The 23414-nt window shown below is 37.1% G+C and overlaps 2 protein-coding genes across 2 annotated transcripts in view; both read right to left on the bottom strand.

Moving 5' to 3' along the window:
- The window catches only part of LOC126379503 (uncharacterized), a 94267-nt gene that overhangs the window by 50589 nt on the left and 20264 nt on the right, over positions 1 to 23414 (bottom strand). The gene's annotated exons all lie outside the window — the stretch shown is intronic.
- Positions 225 to 23414, bottom strand: part of LOC126379493 (solute carrier family 2, facilitated glucose transporter member 1-like) — a 44752-nt gene continuing 21562 nt past the window's right edge. The window contains exons 5-12 of the mRNA XM_050028264.1: positions 23236 to 23323; positions 22207 to 22420; positions 21134 to 21192; positions 20302 to 20503; positions 19584 to 19720; positions 17961 to 18063; positions 15297 to 15397; positions 225 to 3414 (exon numbers count right to left, since the gene is read on the bottom strand). Of these exons, the coding sequence (XP_049884221.1) occupies positions 3277 to 3414; positions 15297 to 15397; positions 17961 to 18063; positions 19584 to 19720; positions 20302 to 20503; positions 21134 to 21192; positions 22207 to 22420; positions 23236 to 23323 (1042 nt within the window). The 3' untranslated portion in view covers positions 225 to 3276. The remainder of the gene's footprint in view (positions 3415 to 15296; positions 15398 to 17960; positions 18064 to 19583; positions 19721 to 20301; positions 20504 to 21133; positions 21193 to 22206; positions 22421 to 23235; positions 23324 to 23414) is intronic.

Raw genomic sequence — 23414 nt, 5'->3', positions numbered from 1 at the left:
TATTAAAATTTAAAATATTTTTAACCAACTTAAGTACACTAGTTTACAAAAAAAAATGTGTAAAATGATCGTATTACATTTTTTTGATTTAATTGTCTTTCTAGGTTTTATCACCATTAATCGCTTGAATCAGTAACCAACATCTCCCTAGCGTTATCCCGTTTTTCACAGAGTCCGCGTACCTAACCTGAAGATTTGACAGGTCCGGTTTTTTACAGAAGCGACTGCCTCTGACCTTCCAACCCGCGAAGGGAAAACCAGCCTAACACAGAGTAGGTCACATACCTCCCAAACGCATTTCTCGGGAATGTGGGTTTCCTCACGATGTTTTCCATCACCGCTGAGCCCCTTTGTCGCTTCTGTAAAAGCCTGTCAAATCTTCAGGTTAGGTAAGCGGACCCTGTGAAAAACAGGATAACGCTAGGGGGATTATGTTTTCCTTCACCGATGAGCACATGATAATAATTTAACCAGTAATACTAATTAGAAAAGCGTTTAACATCTAAAGACTTGTCGATTCTACATCTAAACTTAAATCTAAAATAAATTATTTCGATCAGAACGAAATGAATTAAGAATCTACAAGAGTATATTTGTTACAACCATCATGATTGATCGTTCAAGAATGTCATAGGCCGTATACAGAAAGAAAGCTGGAAACTTGTAAGCGCTTACCGGCGCTTGACAGCGCTGGTGACCCGCGCAGATAAATATATGAACGCGCGCTGATAAGCACTGAATGGTGCTGAGGGAGCTCGGTGGCGCAGCGGTTAACGCGCTCGGTCTGCGATTGTTGAAGTAGAGCAACTTTCGCAGAGGCCGGTCATAGGATGGGTGACCACAAAAAAAAGTTTTCATCTCGAGCTCCTCCGTGCTTCGGAAGGCACGTTAAGCCGTTGGTCCCGGCTGCATTAGCAGTCGTTAATAACCATCAATCCGCACTGGGCCCGCGTGATGGTTTAAGGCCCGATCTCCCTATCCATCCATACGGAAGGCCCGTGCCCCAGTAGTGGGGACGTTAATGGGCTGATGATGATGATGATGGTGCTGACAAGTTCCGACAAGCTTCAACAAGCGCTGGTCAGCGCTGGGCGCTGCCATTTAAAATTAATAAACATCTGCGACTACCTGCTTTCTTTTTGTAGAACGGACCAGCGCTGTCAAGCGTCGGTAAGCGCTTATAAGTTTCCAGCTTTCTGTATACGACCTTACTAACCCTAGCCATACATTTTATATTAACACCCGCATTCTAAGATGTTATGTAGAAAACATAAATGCATGGGATTAACTGTCTGGGAACTGAAATTGGGCAGCCAAATTACTAAATTATATAACTGAATTAGCCTGGCGATTCAGAGGGGTAATGCTGCCAGCCTGTTGGGCACCTTGCCTCGGTGTGACGCGTTGGAGGAGGTGTTTTATTTATAAGATGTGTTTGTTTTGTTTTTAATTGTTTGAATAAATGCATATTATAATTATATAACAGTATTTTATGTATATTTTTAAAGACAGAGGGATTGTGTCCTCTAACATGATGGACTAATGTTATGGGCGATAGGCTGATCCCTTATCACCATAAGGTTCATCATATCCAGCTTACGACATCGTATCAACAGTGGCTGCAAGTTGTCTTTGATTGCTTGTGGCTCTGCCCACCCCATTAGGGATAACGGGCGTGAGTTTATGTGTGTGTGTGTGTGTGTATGTTAAAGAATGTGTAGGGCCCTGTGCCGAGGTTATTCTTGCAGCGTCTTTTTGAAACAGGTTGTGAAGCTGCAGTAGTTTTAGGCGGATGAGACGTTTGTTATGTAAAAATGACGATTCAAAGTTTAACTATGTTACCTACCGAATAAACATTTTTGTGAATCCGTGTTCAGTTAAGGCGACCTCAGTCAGCTCAAAACCTGTGTTCTTATACGGCTAACTAACTCGAGTTGACTCCAGTAAGGAATGACGTCATTATTTTCGTATTATTATGTTGGCAGTATGATATGCTCGACTCCAGTGAGTAAAGTCCTCAAGTCGAGGCCGTAAATGTTACCTTGAAATATCAAAATGCTCAGCTGAGGCCGAGTCGAGCAGAGGAAGTGATGAAGTGTGAGTGTAGTGTGAAGTCGAGTGTTCAAATTAGAAAATTTGTGTAAGGCTCTAGGAAACTTCAGTTTCTCCAACGGCCCTAAATTACAAAATTACTGACCAGTGTCATAGAATTATGAATGGACTACGTACAGGGGGGTTAAAATGGCCACATCGAAGCAATTCATCTAAAAAAGCAATATTGCAATTTGTCATTTTTTTTATTTTAGGAAGATTTACAGATAAATAGCATTAGTGTATAAAACTGATTGCTTAACTATGTACTAAAAAAAAAACTCCACAGTTAATTAACATTAATTGTATGTAAATTAAACAGATTTGCGCATGTAAAAGTAAGTGCGCAATGCAAACAAATGTGAAATAGAAATATTGCTTCGATGTGGCCATTTTAACCCCAACGGCAACTCTCCGCTCCCCACCAGCGGCTGAGCTAGGTTTACCTCACCCCCTCGAACATAGTTTAGACTTGAATCGTATGGTGTCAGACGTCACACACACAGATGCGCGTGTACGATAACGTCAATGTGTAGTGTCTGTGTGATGTGAGGTATTTTGTATGAAGTGTCCGGGGGTACCTGAGCCGATTGGAGGAAGTTTTGAGTAAACATTGTTTTAAGTTTACGCGGTTATTATCATAATTAAAACACATAATAACGGGTTCTTACCGCGTTTAAATCAGGGATATGAGACTCCCGATATTTCGACACTGTTGCAAGTGCCATAATCACGAGATGACTGATGAGATTGGAGTGGAGGAGGTAGATCCATAATTTTCTACGGGCAGACATATCTGTCTACCCTCTTTCTTTGCCGCTTGTTTATGCATTTGATATCGGTGATTTGGGTGCTTGTTGTCTGCCCGTAGAAAATTATGGATCTACCTACTCCACTTTAATCTCATCTGTCATCCCGTGATCATGGCACTTGCAACAGTGTCGAAATATCGGGGGTCTCATATCCCTGCTTTAAACGCGGTAAGAATCCGTTATTATGTGTTTTAATTATGATAATGACCGCGTAAACTTAAAACAATGTTTACTCAAAACTTCCACCAATCGGCTCAGGTACCCCCGGACACTTCACACAAATATCGGGGGTCTCATATCCCTGCTTTAAACGCGGTAAGAACCCGTTATTTAGTGTTTTAGTTTTGAGTAAACTTGAAAAATGGGTGTAAGTCTACATATGTTGTCTAAACATGGCTGTGATCTCTTCAACCGATTTGCCCTTCGTCTCCGGCACCTTAAAGTATATGAACACTATGAATATCAACTCGAGAGCGGCGAATATCAGAAATGTATTGGACTTCAGGAGCAACTGAAAAAGAAAATTAATATAAACTCAAAACACATATACATAATACGTACATCGCAAGATGAACTAAGTACCCACACCTCACCGAGCTTTCTCGGCTCCGTGGTTCAGTGGTTGAGTGTTATGCTCACGATCCGGAGGTCCCGGATTCGAATCCCAGTGGGGATATACCATAAAAAATACTTTGTAGCCAATAGTTTGATTAGGACATTACAGGCTGATCACCTAATTGTCCGAAAGTAAGACGATCTGTGCTTCGGAAGGCAAGTTTTTATTTATTTATTTCCATAATTCTTAAACAATATCTTTACAGGTATACCCAATGCGATATCGATACATAAATGCGATTATAGTATTTTATGCAACAGTTGTATAAGAAGGGTCAAAAAATGCGAGTGGCGTGAGTTGCGATGTGAGCCTTGGCGAACATCGCAATAAGAGACGCCACGAGCATTTTTTGACCTAGTTATACAACGTTGCATACAATACTTTTTCTACGACGACGTAATTTGAAACGAAAAACAAAAATTTTCCAATTTATTTTCCAACGCGCGGGAAAATGGCGGCAAATGTATACTTTTTTTTTATAGTATATCTATGGCACCAAACAAAGTAAAGGTGCCAGTTTCCAGGTCAAAAAAAAAAAACAACAACAATGCTTTTTTGGCGACATTATAGTACAGTTACACTTTGTAAACAATGCTTTTATAGGCCATAGAGCAAAGACCTTGTATAGAATAGACGGATAATATTTTAGAGTGACGATCAAACTATCACAGCTCTCTTTCTTCCCTATGGCAACAATCTCTGTGGAAAAAAGAAACAAACATAGACAAACACCGCTGTCTAGAACGTCAGTGTTTACCGTTTTGAGATGTTGTGGTAGTCAGCTGGATACCAAACCTGCCGTTAGTTTTTTGGTGTTTTGGGACATTATTTTAACTTTTTATATAAACAATCTGTGAAATAGTTATTCATTATGAACCATGGCTTGCGTAGCTATTGGTTGTGAGAGTAGAATGGGTGTTATAATGGAGAACGATCAAACAATGTCTCACCATGGGTAAGTTATCGACCACATAATACATGTTTGTGTGCAAGAAATACATTACCTGGTCTGGTTTTTGTAAAGTTTATTGAGCCCTAAACACGATGCAGACGCATATTTTCAGCAAAGCCGTCACATTTGTACAAATAATTGATTTCACATTTTACGTTAATCAGCTTTGACAGATCATGTACCCAAAGTATTATAAGTAGTGTTGTCCTTTGATATCGATAACATAATATTATGTTTGAATGTAACATCTACATGTTGCGTTATTCTATTCACGTTTAATTCATTTTTCGACCTGTTTCCGATTTGGATGAAGATTACATAAAGATATTGTATTTTCCAGATTTCCTAAATATTCTAATTTACGAAACAAGAAATTAAGAAACAATTAGATTCAGACCATGAAACGAGATAATTCTCTCTTCTGAAGGACGCCTTCTCCTTATTTAAGCCTGTGCTAATTACATTTCGATGTATCTTGCTTTCTATCGAGCAGGATACCAAACAAAAATATTACATAGAGATGCAGTACCAACAATATTCACTCACATATCTCACATAAGGTGAGTTTAAGTTTAGTTATAAGTTTATAGATTTTGCAGCTATTTCGTTTTTGTATTCTACATTAGCATGGAAAAAATATTTCAATACAATACAAATATTCTCTATTGCACAAAATAATTAGTATGAATAACTATTTTGGTAATTACCTGTGATTATTCCTTCTATAAATAATTAGTATGAATAACTATTTTTGTAATTACCTGTGATTATTCCTTCTATGTGCAATGTGTAAACATGCAATGCTTGTGTATTTGTGTGCTCCACGTTAATATGTGCCATTCTTGCAGGTAAAGTTATAACGACCAGAGCCGACACTATACACTTCTAAAGAAAGTGAACAAGAGGAAATATTTTTTTTTATCACCAAAAGTCGGAATTGTTCAGTGCTTCGTAGTCATTGTATTCTAACTATATTGAATAAAAATCTTATAAAGAAGTATTTGCTTTTATTCTTTAATCGCATTGAGATAATCCCCGAAATATACTAGAAGGTCGTCTACTTCTTGTATCGAGAGCCATGTATCGGTCAAGTCAATGAAAAACGTGTATTTAATTTTTATAAAAGGGTAGGTATGTGATTTATAGCAACCAAAGGGTGGCCGCAATGTCGTATTAAAATGATACTATAGTATATGTGGACTAGATGGACCGTCCTCGACCTCCTCGGCCATAACACCTTGCGAAATGACATAGATTCAAAAATGATAAATTAACCTTTAACAAGTTTGTCCATGATAATTACGTTGAATAAGTGGTTCTGAATCTGTCACCGCAACGTACGGTTCTTCTTAGGTATCTTTCTATCAGGGTACAAATAGGTATCGTTTTAACTAATTTACTTGTGGTTCTACCCACCCAGGTATGGATACTAGGTCGTTATTTCTGTATTTAATTAATCATTCAATTTGTAATGTCATGGGTTCTCATCGCGAACATTAGGAAACATTGTTCAAAAAAATTTCAATAGATGACGCTAATAGTACCGATTTGTAATTAAAGTTTCTTTAAAAGCCAATAATCGATAAATAGGCACTAAAATTATGTTTTATAATTTAAAAGTTATACTCCAACCAAAAGTTAATCAAAGATATTGGCATTTAATGGAGATTTTTATATTTTTAAATTTAGTGGTTACTCTAGCGGATTTACGTCGGAACTACGTCGAGTATGGAGCTTGTTGAGGGGTTGAACGTTCTCGTTTTTATTACCGCCATCTATAATTATGTGTAAGAAGCTCGCTTAAAGTTGCGCCATCTATCGTTAATTATTGCAACATCGATCTAGCTTTGCCACAGATAATAAAATATTACGTTTTTAAAAGATTGTGTTTATTTGCAAAATACATTTTATTGAATTAATTAAATGTTTAGTTGTAATTCTCATAAATTATGGGAGATACAATATCAAATTTAAAAAAAAAATATAACCTGTATAAATATCATTTAAAACTAAATTTGAGAACAAAAAAAAAACGCAACTTTCAAATAACGTAGGTAGGTTAGTAACCTACCTATGTTTGAAAATGTTTGTTTTCGTTTGAATTACGAGTCGAACGCGCCTTCTACGTATTGTGGTTTACAAACTAACCCTGGACTGAAATCGGACTTTGATTTGGCTTCATGAAACCTGCTTTCACGTAGCGGCACAGGAACAGTAGTTATAAAAAATGTCTGCACACAATTGTTCTTATTATAATTGTACAAATTCTTCGGAACAGAAGTCAATGTTCCGTTTTCCGTGGGATGACGTCAACCGCCTAAAAGTATGGCTTGAGAATTGCGGTAAGTAGTTAAATGTTTACTTTTATTTATTTTTAATATTAAACTGCAAAAAGTTATCAAACAAACAATTTGATAGAATCAATGACAATCAAAACTGGAATAAAATAAAAAGAAATACCTAATTAACATGGTGGGAAAGTTATTGCCACTCCCCCTACTTGCTAGACTATTATTTTGGTACCTAATCGGTTTATCATTTGTCACCATTTATCATTTAGTTTACCATAATTAATGTAATACTTAAACTCAAGCTGAGATCAACAGTTTAGAGTAGTAGAACAGTTTTTTCTGTCTGAAGAACATAATATAATTAGGTATTGTGCTCAATGTCAATTTGGAATTATTAAATTAACTTTTGTACAATTGGGTAATTTAGCATGGCATATAGATATACTAATCAAACTTGAAAATCATAATTAGTGATTTTTAACATTATTCTTACTGGGAACTCAGGGCCTCCAGATTCTGAACCAATTGCTATAACTACTAAAGCACTGGAATAGTCAAAAACTTGTAAAGTACCTACTATACCAATACTGTATGCGATGGATTTATATTTCCAAGTGAACTGTGGAATAAAAGGGACAAAAGTTAAAAAAAGTCAATCAAGTACATAATTATTGCTGAATTTTGGACTGTTTTATTGAACATTTTATAGACCAGGGCGGTTAAAATAGCCACATCGAAGCAATTCATCTAAGAAAGCAATATTGCAGTTTCACATTTGTGCATATAAAAGTAAGTGTGCGATGCAAACAAATGTCAAATAGCAATATTGCTTTCTTAGATGAATTGCTTTGATGTAGCCATTTTGGCCCCCCAGATATCTACTTACACATTTACTTTTAATTTAAGATGAAAATAAATAAAAATAAAACATTAATTTATTTCTTCTTATACAGTCTTAATAGATACCTAAGATAAACTACTATCTACCAAACCTACAGTTTTGTACCAATTTCACACATCGGGACTGTGTACAGAAGCCAGGAACCCAAATGAGGTATACCTAGTATCTTGGTCTCGCTCACACCTGACCACCTTTCAGCAGGTAACAATCTATACATACATTATGTATAGGTAGGTAGGTACCTACAAGAACTTAATAAGACATGTCAAAAGTTGCTGTTTTAGTAGATTCTGCCTCTGTGTATTATTGATTAGAACATTAGGCTTATGATCTGGAGGTCCGGGTACTGTTTCTGATATTATCAAAATTACTTTGTGAGATTATTCATCACAAATCAAATATTTTTAATGATCACAAACAGTTAGAACATACAAAAATTTATGCAACATACCTACTACAGTACACATGGGAGGCCTGTTTAAGCAATTTCTTCCAGGGAACCACTACCATGATCCAACCATTAATCTTTGTTTAGTTATGACATTGCGGACTAAGTCACTTAATTGTCCGAAAAAGTAAGAGTAAGCTTTGCTTCAGAAATTATATAGTTGGTCCGGGCTACCACCAAAACGATTACCTCCTGTTATTTGAGGGTAGAGACGATCCAGCAGTGGAACATCTATAGGCTATTTATGTTTTATTGAAAATTATATTCTTTTCTTGTAGGTAATATGAACATTGCCCACTTGCCTGCAGAAAATTTGCGGTCAAGGTATTTATGCATTGACCATTTCAATATCAAGTATGTATGAAATGAGACTGGTCATAGAAAAAGACTCCAGAGAAGTGCAGTTCCAGAACCATATCAGACTCAAGACGTTCAAAATCGCTCAAGCACTTCCTCACCAGGTAAGCACAATTAATTTGTCAAGTTATTACCTACAATTGGGTAGGTAGGTACTTACCTACCACTGAATTAATACAAATACAATCAAATTTTTATTGTAGGTTAGGTACCTACCTATTGCTTGAATATCTACATAATATTGGGTTTTAGTATAGTGATAGTGAGTTATTACCTACATGAATGATACCTACCGACCTTGAGTTTTTTTGAAATGTTAGGTACCTAGCTAATTACAACTTACCTACTACTTAGATGTAGACAAGTTAATGTAGGTACCTACCTACCTAGTTAAATGTTTAAAGTAGGGGATAGGTTGTTTGTATGAAGTGTCCGGGCTGTGATGATAGATAGGTTCGATAGGTGCCTATAGACGTCTCGATTCCGAACCATTTTCAGTAACTAAACTATAATAAAGCCGTATTAACATAAATTGTAGGGTTTAAAATAATTAAAGACGTAAAATATTACTTTATTGTACCTATACCAAGATACCTACCTAGACTACCTACTATCTATAATACCTACCTACTTAATACCTTAATGACAAATTGACAGCCTCCGTGGTCTAGTGGTTAGAGCGATAGGCTCAAGATCTGGAGGTCCGGGTTCGATTCCCGATGGGGACATTGTCGAAATCACTTTGTGAGACTGTCCTTTGTTTGGTAAGGACTTTTCAGGCTTGAATGGTGATTCAAGCAATCAGGTGTGATTGTTCGAAAAAGTAAGATGATTCCGTGCTTCGGAAGGCACGTTAAGCCGTTGGTCCCGGCTATTAGCCGTAAAAACACCTCCACCAACCCGCAGTGGAGCAACGTGGTGGAATATGCTCCATACCCCCTCCGGTTGATTGAGGGGAGGCCTGTGCCCAGCAGTGGGACGTATATAAGCAGTTTATAATACCTTAATAGGTAAGTATCTACCTAGGTAAGTTAGGTAGCTATAGGTAGAAAAGTAGCTTTTCGCTTTCAACTTTACGCAGACGGCGATTGTCGTAGATGGGTAGGTAATGTAACCTACCATAACGTAACCAGTTGTTTAAGCCTGAAGGGGTAACAAACATACAGGCAGATTTACCTACATACCTAGGTACCTACTACGCATCGCATCGCATCGTACGTACCTATCATTTGCGTTTGCGCGACTCAGCCAGTAGGTAGGTACCTGCCTACCTACTTACCTACAATCGTAATAACACGTGACCTCGCGCAACGCAACAAGCTAGAATGGATCTTATCTTTATAATGACATAAAGTCTATAGTTGCTCGACACACGGAATTGAGACGTAGTTGTTTACAATCTTGTACAAAACAGTGCACCGCGCTTACAGGGCTTATAGGTATATATTATAGCGGTTATTAAACTACCCAAACGCGATGCGTCGAGATCGCGGGCTCGGGCATCAGGATCGGGCAGTGTTATAATAAACAGTTCATTGGTGGGCGACCCACGATTTCGTCATACATTTTATAGGTAGGTAGGTTACATTGGTACACACGATGACCTGACGCATCGTGTGTGGCAGATGAATCGAGTTAATGTAGGTAATAAAGCCTTATCATTCCACTTACTTAAGTAGGTAGGTACCTACTATGTTTGTGGCTCTTTCACGCAAAACCTATACCGCAGCGTAGCTACCTAAAATCATATAGGTACGTAAAGTAAGGCCAACCAGACGAGATACAAAAAGGTAAACAAACGGACCATTACTGAGTTACATTGCGATAACCAGGGATTATCATCTCTGTCCTTATCACTCGTACGCGCAGTTATGGCGTCAGTTGGTCAACGACAGCTGTCGTTGTGTTTCGTGGTAGGTACAGGAAAGCAGTCGGTACTGCAGCTGTCAACATTTGGACCGCCATTTTATGAACATGTTCATTTCTGTTTGGATTGCGTTCGAAGTGATACATATTTTTTCGTCCCCGTATTTACCTACTTAGATTTTTGTTCTTATTATTCCGTTTCTGTTACTTTTATTTTTGATTTTTGCTGGTATTATGAGTAGTTGTTGATTTAAACACAGTATTGACAACATGATTGATAATACGATAGATAGTTTTATCATAAACACAGCTGACTCGGACTCTTCCGACGAATCATCTTTGTCTAGTACAGACGACAGCGATTAAAATTCGAACTTTATGATAATTTATTCAAATATAAATGTTTTGAACCTCTGAAACTTTGTTTACATTCTATATCTCGTCTGGTTGCCTTTAACACGTCAGTAATCTAATCATTATTTTTATTTATTTTATTTTAAGTTATATCTGTCATTATAATTAAAATCAATTTATTCAAACAAAAACAAAACAAACACACCCTATAAATAAAACACCTCCTCCAATGCGTCACATCGAGGCAAGGTGCCCAACAGGCTGGCAGCATTACCCCTCTGAATCGCCAGGCTAATTCTCTGACAGAAATAACTACCAGCCCTAGCATCCCCCGAAGCCCCGATAAGACGCATTGAGAGATCTGTCATTATTATTTTTTTATTCTATCTGTCATTATAATAATATTATAAAACAAAGCTCCCACGCCATTCGCTCGTCTGTTTGTTGGCGGCTATCTCAAAAGAAAAAAATAATAATGACAGATATAACTTAAAATAAAGTTAGATGTGTTTACAGGAATTAGCACCAATGTCATGACTTACAAGAAGTGTTACATATTTTTTTCTTTGAGCTTCTATATTTGCAACTTTTTACCACGCACTTCGCATGTTGCCAGTTCGGCGCCTAATCGCGCACCGCGGAGAAATACTGTCACGTCGCTATATTAACAGTAACTTTGCGTCCCACTTTTTGAGCGCTGATGTTCAATCTATGTCCGAAAAAAATCAAGACTAGTGGGAGCTTTCATCGAAAAAGCTGCCTAATGGTTTTGAGATATAACAAAACAATGGTGCTAATTCCTGTAAATACCATCTAATTTTATTTTAAGTTATATCTGTCATTTTCTTATCCGCCGAAAAGGAAAGGGACGGGTAATAGACAAGCATAAAATTTATGGAACACACGTCAATTTTAAGCACAAATCTAAACTAACCGTCTAAAAATTTTACATCAGTCAATAACCCGACACATTCATTTACTCATTCTTCCTAAAATTAAGAGCTGTGAATCATCCGTCCCTTTCCTTTTCGACGGATATGAAAATGACGGATATAACTTAAAATAAAATTAGGCGGTGTCTGCAGGAATCGGGGCCATTGTATTGTGGTTTTTTATAAGTACCTACCTATGTCTATCTTTTAGGAATCACTTATCATACACATTTTAATATTTATAAAATGGCTACGTTAATACGTTAGTTACCTACCTACTTTAATGAATGTTATAATTGCCCTTTTCTTCCTTTATGTTAGGTATTGTTATCTCCAACAACTTTGCTTTACATTCATCTTTTGGGGCCTTTGGCGACTCAATCATAACCCTGACACTAGGGTTGATGAGGCTGGTATTCCACCCACGATAAGAAGATAAGATTCACGACATTATTTAATACATACTATTTTTCGTTTTAGGTTCATCAGGTACTTTTAAAGTACTGACACCGAAAAAGGTGTACAAAAATAAACGGCTTCGCGACTGCGAACTTGAAGAGCTCGTGGAGCCGCCAGCAGTAGCATACCAGTGCAACACGCCGAAGAGAAGACGGTTGTCAATTACTGAAGACACGCCAAAATGCAAAGTGTTAAAAAAGAAATTAGTATTGTATCTAACAATAACAAAATGTAATACCTTTTGAATTAAAGAAGTAGTTTAATTGAATATTTATTGTATTTTCATTCTAGTCATTAAAAAAAATCCAACTTCATTAAATTTGTTAATTTTAATAATCAAGTAGGTATCTTAATTATAATATACTAATACTACTTTTATATAAATTGTAATGAACAATTAATTATTTATAGTTACTTTAAATGATATCTATCTATGTAATGGAAAGGGGATAGTAAAATAAAAAAGACACATTTCTATTGTTTAGTTATTTATTCAAAACCATACACAAACTCAGTTGAATCAGAAACGCTGGATCAGTGTTTTTCCCAGGAAAACCTAGGTAACTATTTGGTACTCAACTAAAACTCATTTAAACAGGCACATTATTGCCAGATTCACATTCGGCTGTTTGCACATCCTTTCCTTTACTACTTGGGCCACATTATCTTTCCACTTATTTTATATTATCTTGACTCAACCAGGGTACTCGCTATATTATGTTACCTACAAATGAAAATATAATAGTTATTAAAAGAGCACATTAATTTTGATCGGCAATGATATTCAGAACAAAACATTTCTACCACCCATTAGGTATTATAGGCATTAGTTTATCTATGTATCACAGATAATATAATAACATAACATAAGCAAGATCTTGCATCCCATTGAGGTAGTCAAAGTAACATTCATCACAAGATGAACTAAGCACACGCACCTCACGAGCTTTCCGTTAGGCTAACGATAGGCTGTATCGCTACCTATAATGGTCAGGCCAAGTGTGCTAGATGTGAACTGTTTAAATTAAATTAATGCAAGTCCGGTACCAGGGTTTGAACCGGGTTCATCGTTTGAGATGCAAACAAGTCTACCATTATGACCTATTTTATATTAGAGTAATAGTGACTATATAATAATAGTAGGTATATTGCAATGTATGACAAAACTTGTGTGCCAAAACTCTGCTCTGTCCGCCCTGAGAAGGAGAGTAAGTGTGAGTTAATACTCTCATATACCAATGAGTAGTAATAGTAGGCTCTATTTTTTACATTTAGACACATGGATGACCTATTACGCATGTAATCCGATGAGTTTGAAATTTATCTACTTTATTGAATATTTAGATATTCGGGCTCAAAGAAATGGGTTAATGGGATAATAATTTAAGCATACATACCTGGCATAGTGCGATTCTCATTTATGCAGAACAGAAGTCAGGATTAAGTTTTCACTATAATACCTACAACTCCAAAGAAAATATTTTTCTTTGAAAAGTAGTGTGGCTTTCATGAGGTAGACTTGTATCATATTCATCACTTGGTCATGGTCAGAAAATTGTTGATATGTGGTTCAAATAGCCTTTGCATGTCATTCTTCATAATGGTTATCATCGTCTTTAGAGATCTGAAATAAATTACAGGCTTAAATTCACAACACGCTCACTGCCTAACTAGACTTATTTAACTTTTTTTCAACAAACAGTATATTATGATTTGTACCATAGATAGGTGACAGCTACACAAAAAAGTATCTACTACATACATACTTATACTCACGCCTGTAATCCCGATTAGGCTGGGCAGAGCCACGAGTAAGCAGAGACCAATTTGGAAGCACTTTATACAAAGTCCTCAGGTGCTTAACCGGTGGTCCAATGTAATGTTTCATCATGCTAGAAAAGACTTGTCTTTCATAAAGGTTCTCCTCAGTCGGGTTTACGACACGCCCGGGATGATAAGGGACGATTGCGTTCTAGGTAGGACCTTAGCTATGTTTTTAATTATCTTCCAGTTTTAGTAACTAATTAGATACTTACAGGAGTTGGAGATATATTTTTGCCAATACAAAATGAAGACGTAATCAATAAACCCCACCAAACAAAGACCTTGTATTCTTTGCCCACCAAACATCAGATATAATCGTATGTCAACTAACAAGTCTAACAACTGTCACCTTGACAATGTCACAGATCATTGTCACAGATTATAATACTAACATGTCAACGTTGAGAAAAAAAATCCGTTTGCGCCATCTATTATCTTAATTTTACTCTAACTCTAAGTAAATATATTGTGCTTGCAATAACTTGCACTCAGTAAGCTGAAATTTCACTAGATGTCGCTCGATTCGTTCGATCCCATCAATAAATGACCACTAGATGCCGCTAAAAAAGGGGCGTTTTAGCGGCATCTAGTGGTCATTTATTAGAACTAAAAATAGCCCGAAGAATTGCCCGAGTTAGAACGGCACAGTTTCGTTGTATGACGTGAGGCATCTGTACGTTAGTATTATATGATCTGTGGTAATGTATATTTTTTAGATCTTGGACTAACATGAAATATTTAGCCAATAATAATGTCGATAAAGACATGGAACGGCACTAGTGGTTCTGATACAAAAACATATACTATAGGTACGTTTCTATAACAAACCCGCTACACGAGTACAAAAGACGTTACGACGATAGTATATTTATCTCTTTTTAACTTATGACGGCTCACATGAGTGCGAAAGACAAAACCTATGTTTTTCTTTCGTCTTAAATATGCTCCGTCTATTCTATACAAGGTCTTTGCCATAGAGCGTACACTTTTTCAAAGAGTTTAATTATGTATGTACTTATATTAGACTTTTTGGTTATTTAAATGCCAGATTAAAGTAGAGGAGTAGAAAAAATATTTTATAAAACAAAGTATGAACACACACACAACATAACATCTAGTACCCACTGAAATAATTTAGAGACCGTTCTGTGAATTTCACCACCGAACAAGTAAATAAGTCAACCCTCGTAGTTACGTTCCGCTATATCAAGTTAAGCTTGACACCAGGGTTGATGAGGTTGGTCCTCCATTTCACAACCCATACTAAGTAATTTTTGTGGTATCCTCACTGGCATTCGAACCCGGCACCTCCGGGTCGTGAGCCCAACCCTCGACCACTGGGCTACGGAGGCCGTTTCTGCGTATGATATTCTTCGGGAGGAAGTGCACTCACCGAAAGCGGCAAAAAGCTGAGTCCGACGATGAAGTTGGCTGTCCAGTTGACAGTGACTGCTACGGCCGACGCCGCTGGCCTCGAAGACTGGTTGAACAGCTCTGGGGAATCACAAGTTAAGATAAGATTCAAATTCAAATTCATTTATTCGTCAACATAGGTAAAAGAGTTGTTACAATATAATATATGTCGCACTATGTCGCACCTTTCGGTATACGAATTTAAAACATAACAGATTATTAAATTACAAATAAAATTATTAAATAAATTACAATAGCATTCAATATACTTAATCAAAATTGAAAATTAACAAATATATTGTAATGAAATGTCTTTTCAATATAAACGTTAGAAAATTGTATGTCAAATAGGTAACATTAAGGTAAAAAAATAAAATAAAAAAAAGATATAAGATAATAAAATAAAAATAAAAGATAAGATAAGATAAAATTTATTGCGTATAAAAGTTGATTACACAGTAAACGGCCTCCGTGGTCCAGTGGTTGAGCGTTGGGCTCACGATCCGGAGGTCCTGGGTTCGATTCCCGGTGGGGACATATCACAAAAATTACTTTGTGGTCCCTAGTTTGGTTAGGACGTTACAGGCTGATCACCTGATTGTCCGAAAGTAAGACGATCCGTGCTTCGGAAGGCACGTTAAGCCGTTGGTCCCGGTTACTACTTACTGATATAAGTACGTAGTCGTTATATGAGTCATGTCAGGGGCCTTTGGCGGCTCAATAGTAACCCTGACACCAGGGTAGATGAGGTTGGTAATTCACCTCACAACCCACACGATAGTAGTAGTAGTACACAGTAAACACTTAACACTACATTGTTTAGCTAGATTAATACAATATTTAAGGTATAGCTACTGACACTTAAAATAGGAAAATTAATTCCTGTGCTATAAGCATCAGTAACCATTTCATTAGTATACAATAGCCAGTACTACGAATTTATTTACGATGCAAAGTGCTGTTGAATGAAGTTAAGTATCAACTGTCGTGTTTATCAAAACTAACTAGACGAAGAAGAGTTTTTAGTATTCCACTGCCTACTGTCAATACCTCTTTCGCAAGGAGGTTTGGTGATTTTATGATAGCACACACATAATAATGCAGCAGTAACTCTATGTTGCTTTAAACATTGTACCACCATAGAAACAAAAAAGTTATTAATAAAATCTTTACTTTCCTTAGATTACGAATCAACAGAAGAGCTTTTAAAATAGAATACTTATTTTTATGTTTCTCCTTTAAGTACATCTTTTTCTAAATATTTTTCTTATACTTACCCACTGTATTAATAATAATAAGTCTTATTAAAAAGGATGCCTAATTTAAGGATAAATTGGCCCCGATTCCTGCAGACACCGCCTAATTTTATTTAAAGTTATATCCGTCATTTTCATATCCGTCGAAAAGGAAAGGGACGGATGATTCACAGCTCTTAATTTTAGGAAGAATGAGTGAATTAATGAATAACCCGGGCGAATCAAAAGGTACGTCGCTGGTATGCAATCCGTTTGACGTGCTGTCTACTTAACTGTGTCGGGTTATTGGCGGATGTAAAATTTTTAGACGGTTGGTTTAGATTTGTGCTTAAAATTGACGTGTGTTCCATAAATTTTATGCTTGTCGATTACCCGTCCCTTTCCTTTTCGGCGGATAAGAAAATGACAGATATAACTTAAAATAAAATTAGATGGTATTTACAGGAATTAGCACCATTGTAATTTCCTATTTAATTGGTTCCCCAAGACACAGGCTTAGCCTAGTTTGGGGACCCCTGTTTAATTAACCAATGTTATAATCTGTATTTTTGTAATTGCACTTGTTTTTATTGTTTAACTATATATTGTCATTGTGTTGCTGTAAGTTTTGTGCAATAAAGATTATTAGATTAAAAAAAAAAAAAAAAAAAGGAGGATATAACATCGTATCACGCACGCGTAACGTAGCCGCGCGTAGGTTTTTGTGTAGACTGTATTTGTATCCAGAATACAAAAGTAACTTTTTCCCTCTTTCACTTGCGATAAACTGCATTTCTTCGTGCGTACTATTATTAGAAGTCATCTTTTTATTTCATTAAAATTATATTCACTCAATATAAATAATAAAGTGACAATGACATTAACTTCATGATAGACAAGTAACACTCATATAAATAGGTTCTTATCATAAAATTTACCACAAAGGATTTATTGAATTAATTTGTGCAGGCAAATGTACATTGTATGACAAATTAGGAAGATGACGAATCTAATATATGACTAGTTTGGAATATGACCAGTTTGGAAAGTGTCGTGTTTGGAAGATGACCAATTTGGAATATGACGAATCAGGAACAAATCCCTGTTTCACGTTGTTCGACTTACATTGCGGCACAGTAAAACATCAAAATCTTAATTAAACATTTGCGACAAGAAAAACACCCACCATAGTTTTTAGTACAATCAAATAGACGCATCCATTTTTTTTTTCGTTACGATGTCACTAACACACTGTGTATTCATGACTGTACTTACAGCTTGTGGAGCTTGTACACCCGTGTTGTGTCCGTGGTGGAAGGTCGACCAGCGCGCAGACATTACATCTATAGCTTTTTTTTTTTTTTTCCGATGTTCTATAGGCGCGACTCTAGCTGTGTCTTTATACTGACCTGTGACAAGGAACCACGGAATGGAGCCGGGCCCCACCGCGAACATAACGACGAACAGGATCACCAGCGCGATACACAAGTACGACACCCACACCACCTCCGTCTGAAATGAACACGACATAGTTTCTTTTTAATAAAACAACGGCTATTACACAACCAATTTATTCCACCAAAACTAAAAAAAAAAAAAATTAGATGGTATTTACAGGAATTAGCACCAATAACGGGTTCTTACCGCGTTTAAATGGGAGTCTCATATCCCCATTTAAACGCGGTAAGAACCCGTTATTGGTGCTAATTCCTGTAAATACCATCTAATTTTATTTTAAGTTATATCTGTCATTTTCTTATCCGCCGAAAAGGAAAGGGACGGGTAATCGACAAGCATAAAATTTATGGAACACACGTCAATTTTAAGCACAAATCTAAACCAACCGTCTAAAAATTTTACATCAATCAATAATCCGACACGTTCATTTACTCATTCTTCATAAAATTAAGAGCTGTGAATCATCCGTCCCTTTCCTTTTCGACTGATATGAAAATGACGGATATAACTTAAAATAAAATTAGACGGTGTCTCCAGGAATCGGGGCCATTATGTGCTTTAATTATGATAATGGCCCCGATTCCTGGAGACACCGCCTAATTTTATTTTAAGTTATATCCGTCATTTTCATATCCGTCGAAAAGGAAAGGGACGGATGATTCACAGCTCTTAATTTTAGGAAGAATGAGTAAATGAATGTGTCGGGTTATTGACTGATGTAAAATTGACGTGTGTTCCATAAATTTTATGCTTGTCGATTACCCGTCCCTTTCCTTTTCGGCGGATAAGAAAATGACAGATATAACTTAAAATAAAATTAGATGGTATTTACAGGAATTAGCACCATTAACCGCGTAAACTTAAAACAATGTATAAAACAATCACATGTTATAAATAAAGCACCTCCTCCAATGCGTCACATCGAGGCAAGGTGCCCAACAGGCTGCCAGCATTACCCCTCTGAATCGCCAGGCTAATTCTCTGACAGAAATAAATCTCTGAAAAAAGCCCTAGCATCCCCCGAAACCCCGATAAGACGCGTTGAGAGATCCTTAACAAACATTTTTGCTTCTGGACCCCAAGGACCCATCGTTTCAACTGCAAATGGAACAAAAAGGAAAGATCCCGCCAGACCCGAGTACTTACGGCTATTTAAGTTTATATTACCTTAAGTTATACCTGTCATTTTCTTATCCGCCAAAAAGGAAAGGGACGGATGATTGACAGCTCTTAATTTTAGAAAGAATGAGTCAATGAACGAATAACCCGGGCGAATCAAAACGGTATCTCGCTGGTATGCAAACCGTTTGACGTGACGTAAGTGCTGTCAACTTAATTCTGTCGGGTTATGAGCCAATGTAAAAAAATTGAAGGGTTGTTTTTGATTTGTGCTTAAAATTGACTTTTCCAAAAATTTTATGCTTGTCGATTACCCGCCCCTTTTCTTTTCGGTGGATATGAAAATGACAAGTACAACTTAAAATTAAATTAGGCGGTGTCTGCAGGAATCGGGGATACTGTAGACACCTACAGGAATTAGCACCAATATAAATGTAACTCTAGTTAGTACTCACATATAGCAACGCGACGGTAAGCGAGACAGTGCACACCAGCATGCCGCAGAAGCCCGTCAGCAGCAGCGTTTTGCGACCAGCTATCTCCACCAGGAACAGACTGATCACCGTCATCACCACATTCATTGCTCCCATTCCTGAAATACAACACAGGTTACCCGTAGATATATAGTCAAAGTTTAGGGTATTTTGAGACGGCCACCGTGGTCCAGTGGTTGAGCGTTAGGCTCCGGAGCTCCCAGGTTCGAATCCCGGTAGGGAAATATCACAAAAATTACTTTGTGATCTCTAGTTTGGTTAGGACAATGCAGGCTGATCACCTGATTGTCCGAAAGTAAGATGATCCGTGAAGGCACGTTAAGCCGTTGGTCCCGATTACTACTTACTGATGTAAGTAAGTAGTCGTTACATGAGTCATGTCAGGGGCCTTTGGCGGCTCAATAGTAACTGACACCAGGGTATTTTCGTAAAAAGTGGGTACCAATCTTATACAATAAATATGAGAGATAGACTAGACCTTTTTAGAGATATTTATTTATTTATAAAGTACAGTCACGTTTTTACATTTAGAAGGTTACGGTATTGTGACTAATATTACATGACAATTACGGCGTACATAACTTATACAATTAAGGGTAAGTATTTAAAAATAAAGTAAACTTAAAATTACACAGCAAACAAAAATAAATATATACATAAAAAAAATCATAGCACTCACCTAAAGTAGCATATTGCGCCTGAGTGTCGCTCAGCTTCGCATCCCGGAATATGTCCGTGGAGAAGAATATGACGGCGTTGATCCCGGAGAGTTGCTGCGCGACCATCACCACCATGGCGATGAGCAGGGGTTGTCGTAACTGGCGGTTGCCGAATAGCTCGCGAAGCGTTACTTTTTTGCTGACTTTATTTTTTTCTGCTTCCTGTAAAGATATATATAAAACTGTTAATATAATGTTCTTTTTCTTTATTCTTTATTGGTGCAATCATGAGTACAAAGGTTCTTAAATTAATTATTAAGCACTTACAACATGACACCCCGTCGGGGTACTGCAAATTTTCTTTCTTTGATATATAAAAAAAATAGAAATAAAAAAAATAGAAGTAACTCAATCATACAATATAACACAATAACAATATCAGACATGATAACAGAGCATTTTAACTTCATCATCATCATCAGCCCATTAACGTCCCCACTGCTGGGGCACGGGCCTTCCCTATGGATGGATAGAGATCGGGCCTTAAACCATCACGCGGGCCCAGTGCGGATTGATGGTTATTAACGACTGCTAATGCAGCCGGGACCAACGGCTTAACGTGCCTTCCGAAGCACGGAAGAGCTCGAGATGAAAACTATTTTTTTTTGTGGTCACCCATCCTATGACCGGCCTTTGCCGAAGTTGCTTAACTTCAACAATCGCAGACCGAACGCATTAACCGCTGCGCCACCGAGCTCCTCAATGTTACCTACTGAATAAAGATATATTTGAATTTGACTACCCCAACTAATAACGTGTTATGTTATGTTGATTTATCTAATAATTATTTACCTGATGCATTTCTTCCATCTCCCCGTGGACGGGCACGTCGCCTCTCAACCAACTGAGAGCTGTGGGTGAAAATCAACCGATTTGACATTATACAGGATGTTATAAACATCGTAACGAATACTGTGGAGGATAGATAGATAGATAAAATACTTTATTGAGCACAATGGACACAAAATACAGATATAAGGACAGCATATACAGAAAAGCATATAGGTACCAGCGTCGTGGCTCGCACCGCGGCTTATGCTGAGTGAGGCCCTTTTATAAAGGACACCACCACCATCGTTGACCAGTCCATACACTCAATTATTTGTATTTCTCGTGTATGTTGTTTTTATTATGTGTTTTGTTTGATTGTAAGTTGTGTGTTACTCCGTGTTTTAAATTATATATTTGTTATTTGTTTTGTATTTGTTACTGTGGTGTCCCTTTATAATAAATGTTTCTTTCTTTCTTTCTTTCAAAAGCACAACAGGCGGCCTTATTGCTCATGCAGCAATTTCTTCCAGGCAACCTTTGGGTACAGAAAACTTTTGTACAAGTATAATAATAGAGGATGTTTCTGACCGTGATTCTAAGTTTTATTTTTTATATTACTTATTTTCAATTCTATTTTTTTTGCGATGGTAAATTCCACTTGACATTAACTCAGAATAATGAGCTGAATCATCCACCTCAGTATTTGTTACGAACACGGAACATTATCACAGAACATTATTATGATACAGTAGAAAAAAATCATAACACAAACAAAATCAGAAAATCATCATATCTATTGGGCACAGGCCTCCCCTCAATCAACCGAAAGGGGTACGTAGCATAATCCGCAACGCTGCTCCACTGCGGGTTGGTGGTCGTGATTGTACGGCTAATAGCCGCGACCAACGGCTTAACGTGCCCTCCGAAGCAAGTGATTCAAGCCTGAAAAGTCCTTACCAAACAAAGGACAGTCTCACAAAGTGATTTGTATATAACATTTTATGGACGATTTTTATTAATTTATTTTATTATATCGGATATCCGATAGTTTCGTTTACGGTTACGGAGCTCCCTAACATCCCTGGTATACATACCTCTCTGAGCATGCAACTCCTGGCCCCTGTTAAGCAGCAGGTACTTGGGTGACTCCGGGCACAGCGGCAGCGTTAGACATTGAATGGCGGCTGGTATAGCTATGACCGCTAGGAGCCACGGCCAGCCCCCGGCCGAACCGAGAATCGAACCCAGACCCAGCACTTGTGATAGCAGGATAGTGATTGTGATCACCAACTGGTAGACTGTGCCAATCTGAAATAGAAAAGGAATAGGCTATTTTGCTGGCACCATGGTATAAGGAAACCAGGGTACGTATGCTCAATCCTGTTACAAAAAAGGTTATTATAAAGTTAGTGATTATTTAGAAGATGTTGGGGTCATGCTGCAGATATGAACAGCATTTTTGTTCTGCAAAAGCGAGCCATTCGGGCGATTTACAAATTGGGTTGGGACCCAAGATGTCACTTAGAAATAAATTTAAAGAAATTAATATTTTAACTTTGGCATCACAATAAATATATCTTTGAAAACTTAATATATTACGTAAAAAATCATATAGGATTATTTGCAAAAAATAGCGATCGGCACATTGTTAATACCCGGAATAAAAATAAACTTGCTTTACAAGTCAGTCGATTACATAAGATTACTAAATCTTTTAAGGGGCAATGTATACGTTTTTACAATAAGATTCCCATTGACATTCAGAATTTGTCTTTCAACTGTTTTAAGACAGTAGTTAAACAAAAACTTTACAAAAAAGGTTATTATAAAGTTAGTGATTATTTAGAAGATATGAATGCATGGGATTAACTGTCTGAGAACTGATATTAGGCAGCTAAATTACTCAATTGTATACCAATATTTTATGTTTATTTTTTTAAAGAACGTCTAGGGCCCTGTGCCGAGGTTTTTCTTACAGCTTCTTTTCCCCGGCTATACAGGTTGTGAAGCTGCAGTAGTTTTAGGCGGATGAGACGTTCGTTATGTAAAAAATGACGATTCAAAGTGTAACTATGTTACCAACTGAATAAAGATATTTTTGAATTTGTCGAACTCATGCTTACCGATCCTCTCAAGGAAGTAGGTGATATCTCGGCGAGGTACATCGGCGCGAGCCCAGCGTTCAAACCATTGTTTATACCTATCACCAGTCTGCAACCAACAACAACTCGTATTACAACCCACACGACACCACACTTCAATGGAGCACTGACATTCTTAGAAAAGGTGAATATCAAAATGT

The sequence above is a fragment of the Pectinophora gossypiella genome, chromosome 29, assembly GCF_024362695.1.
Source record: "Pectinophora gossypiella chromosome 29, ilPecGoss1.1, whole genome shotgun sequence".
Lineage (NCBI taxonomy): Eukaryota > Metazoa > Arthropoda > Insecta > Lepidoptera > Gelechiidae > Pectinophora > Pectinophora gossypiella.
This window is presented reverse-complemented; position numbering and strand designations above follow the sequence as displayed.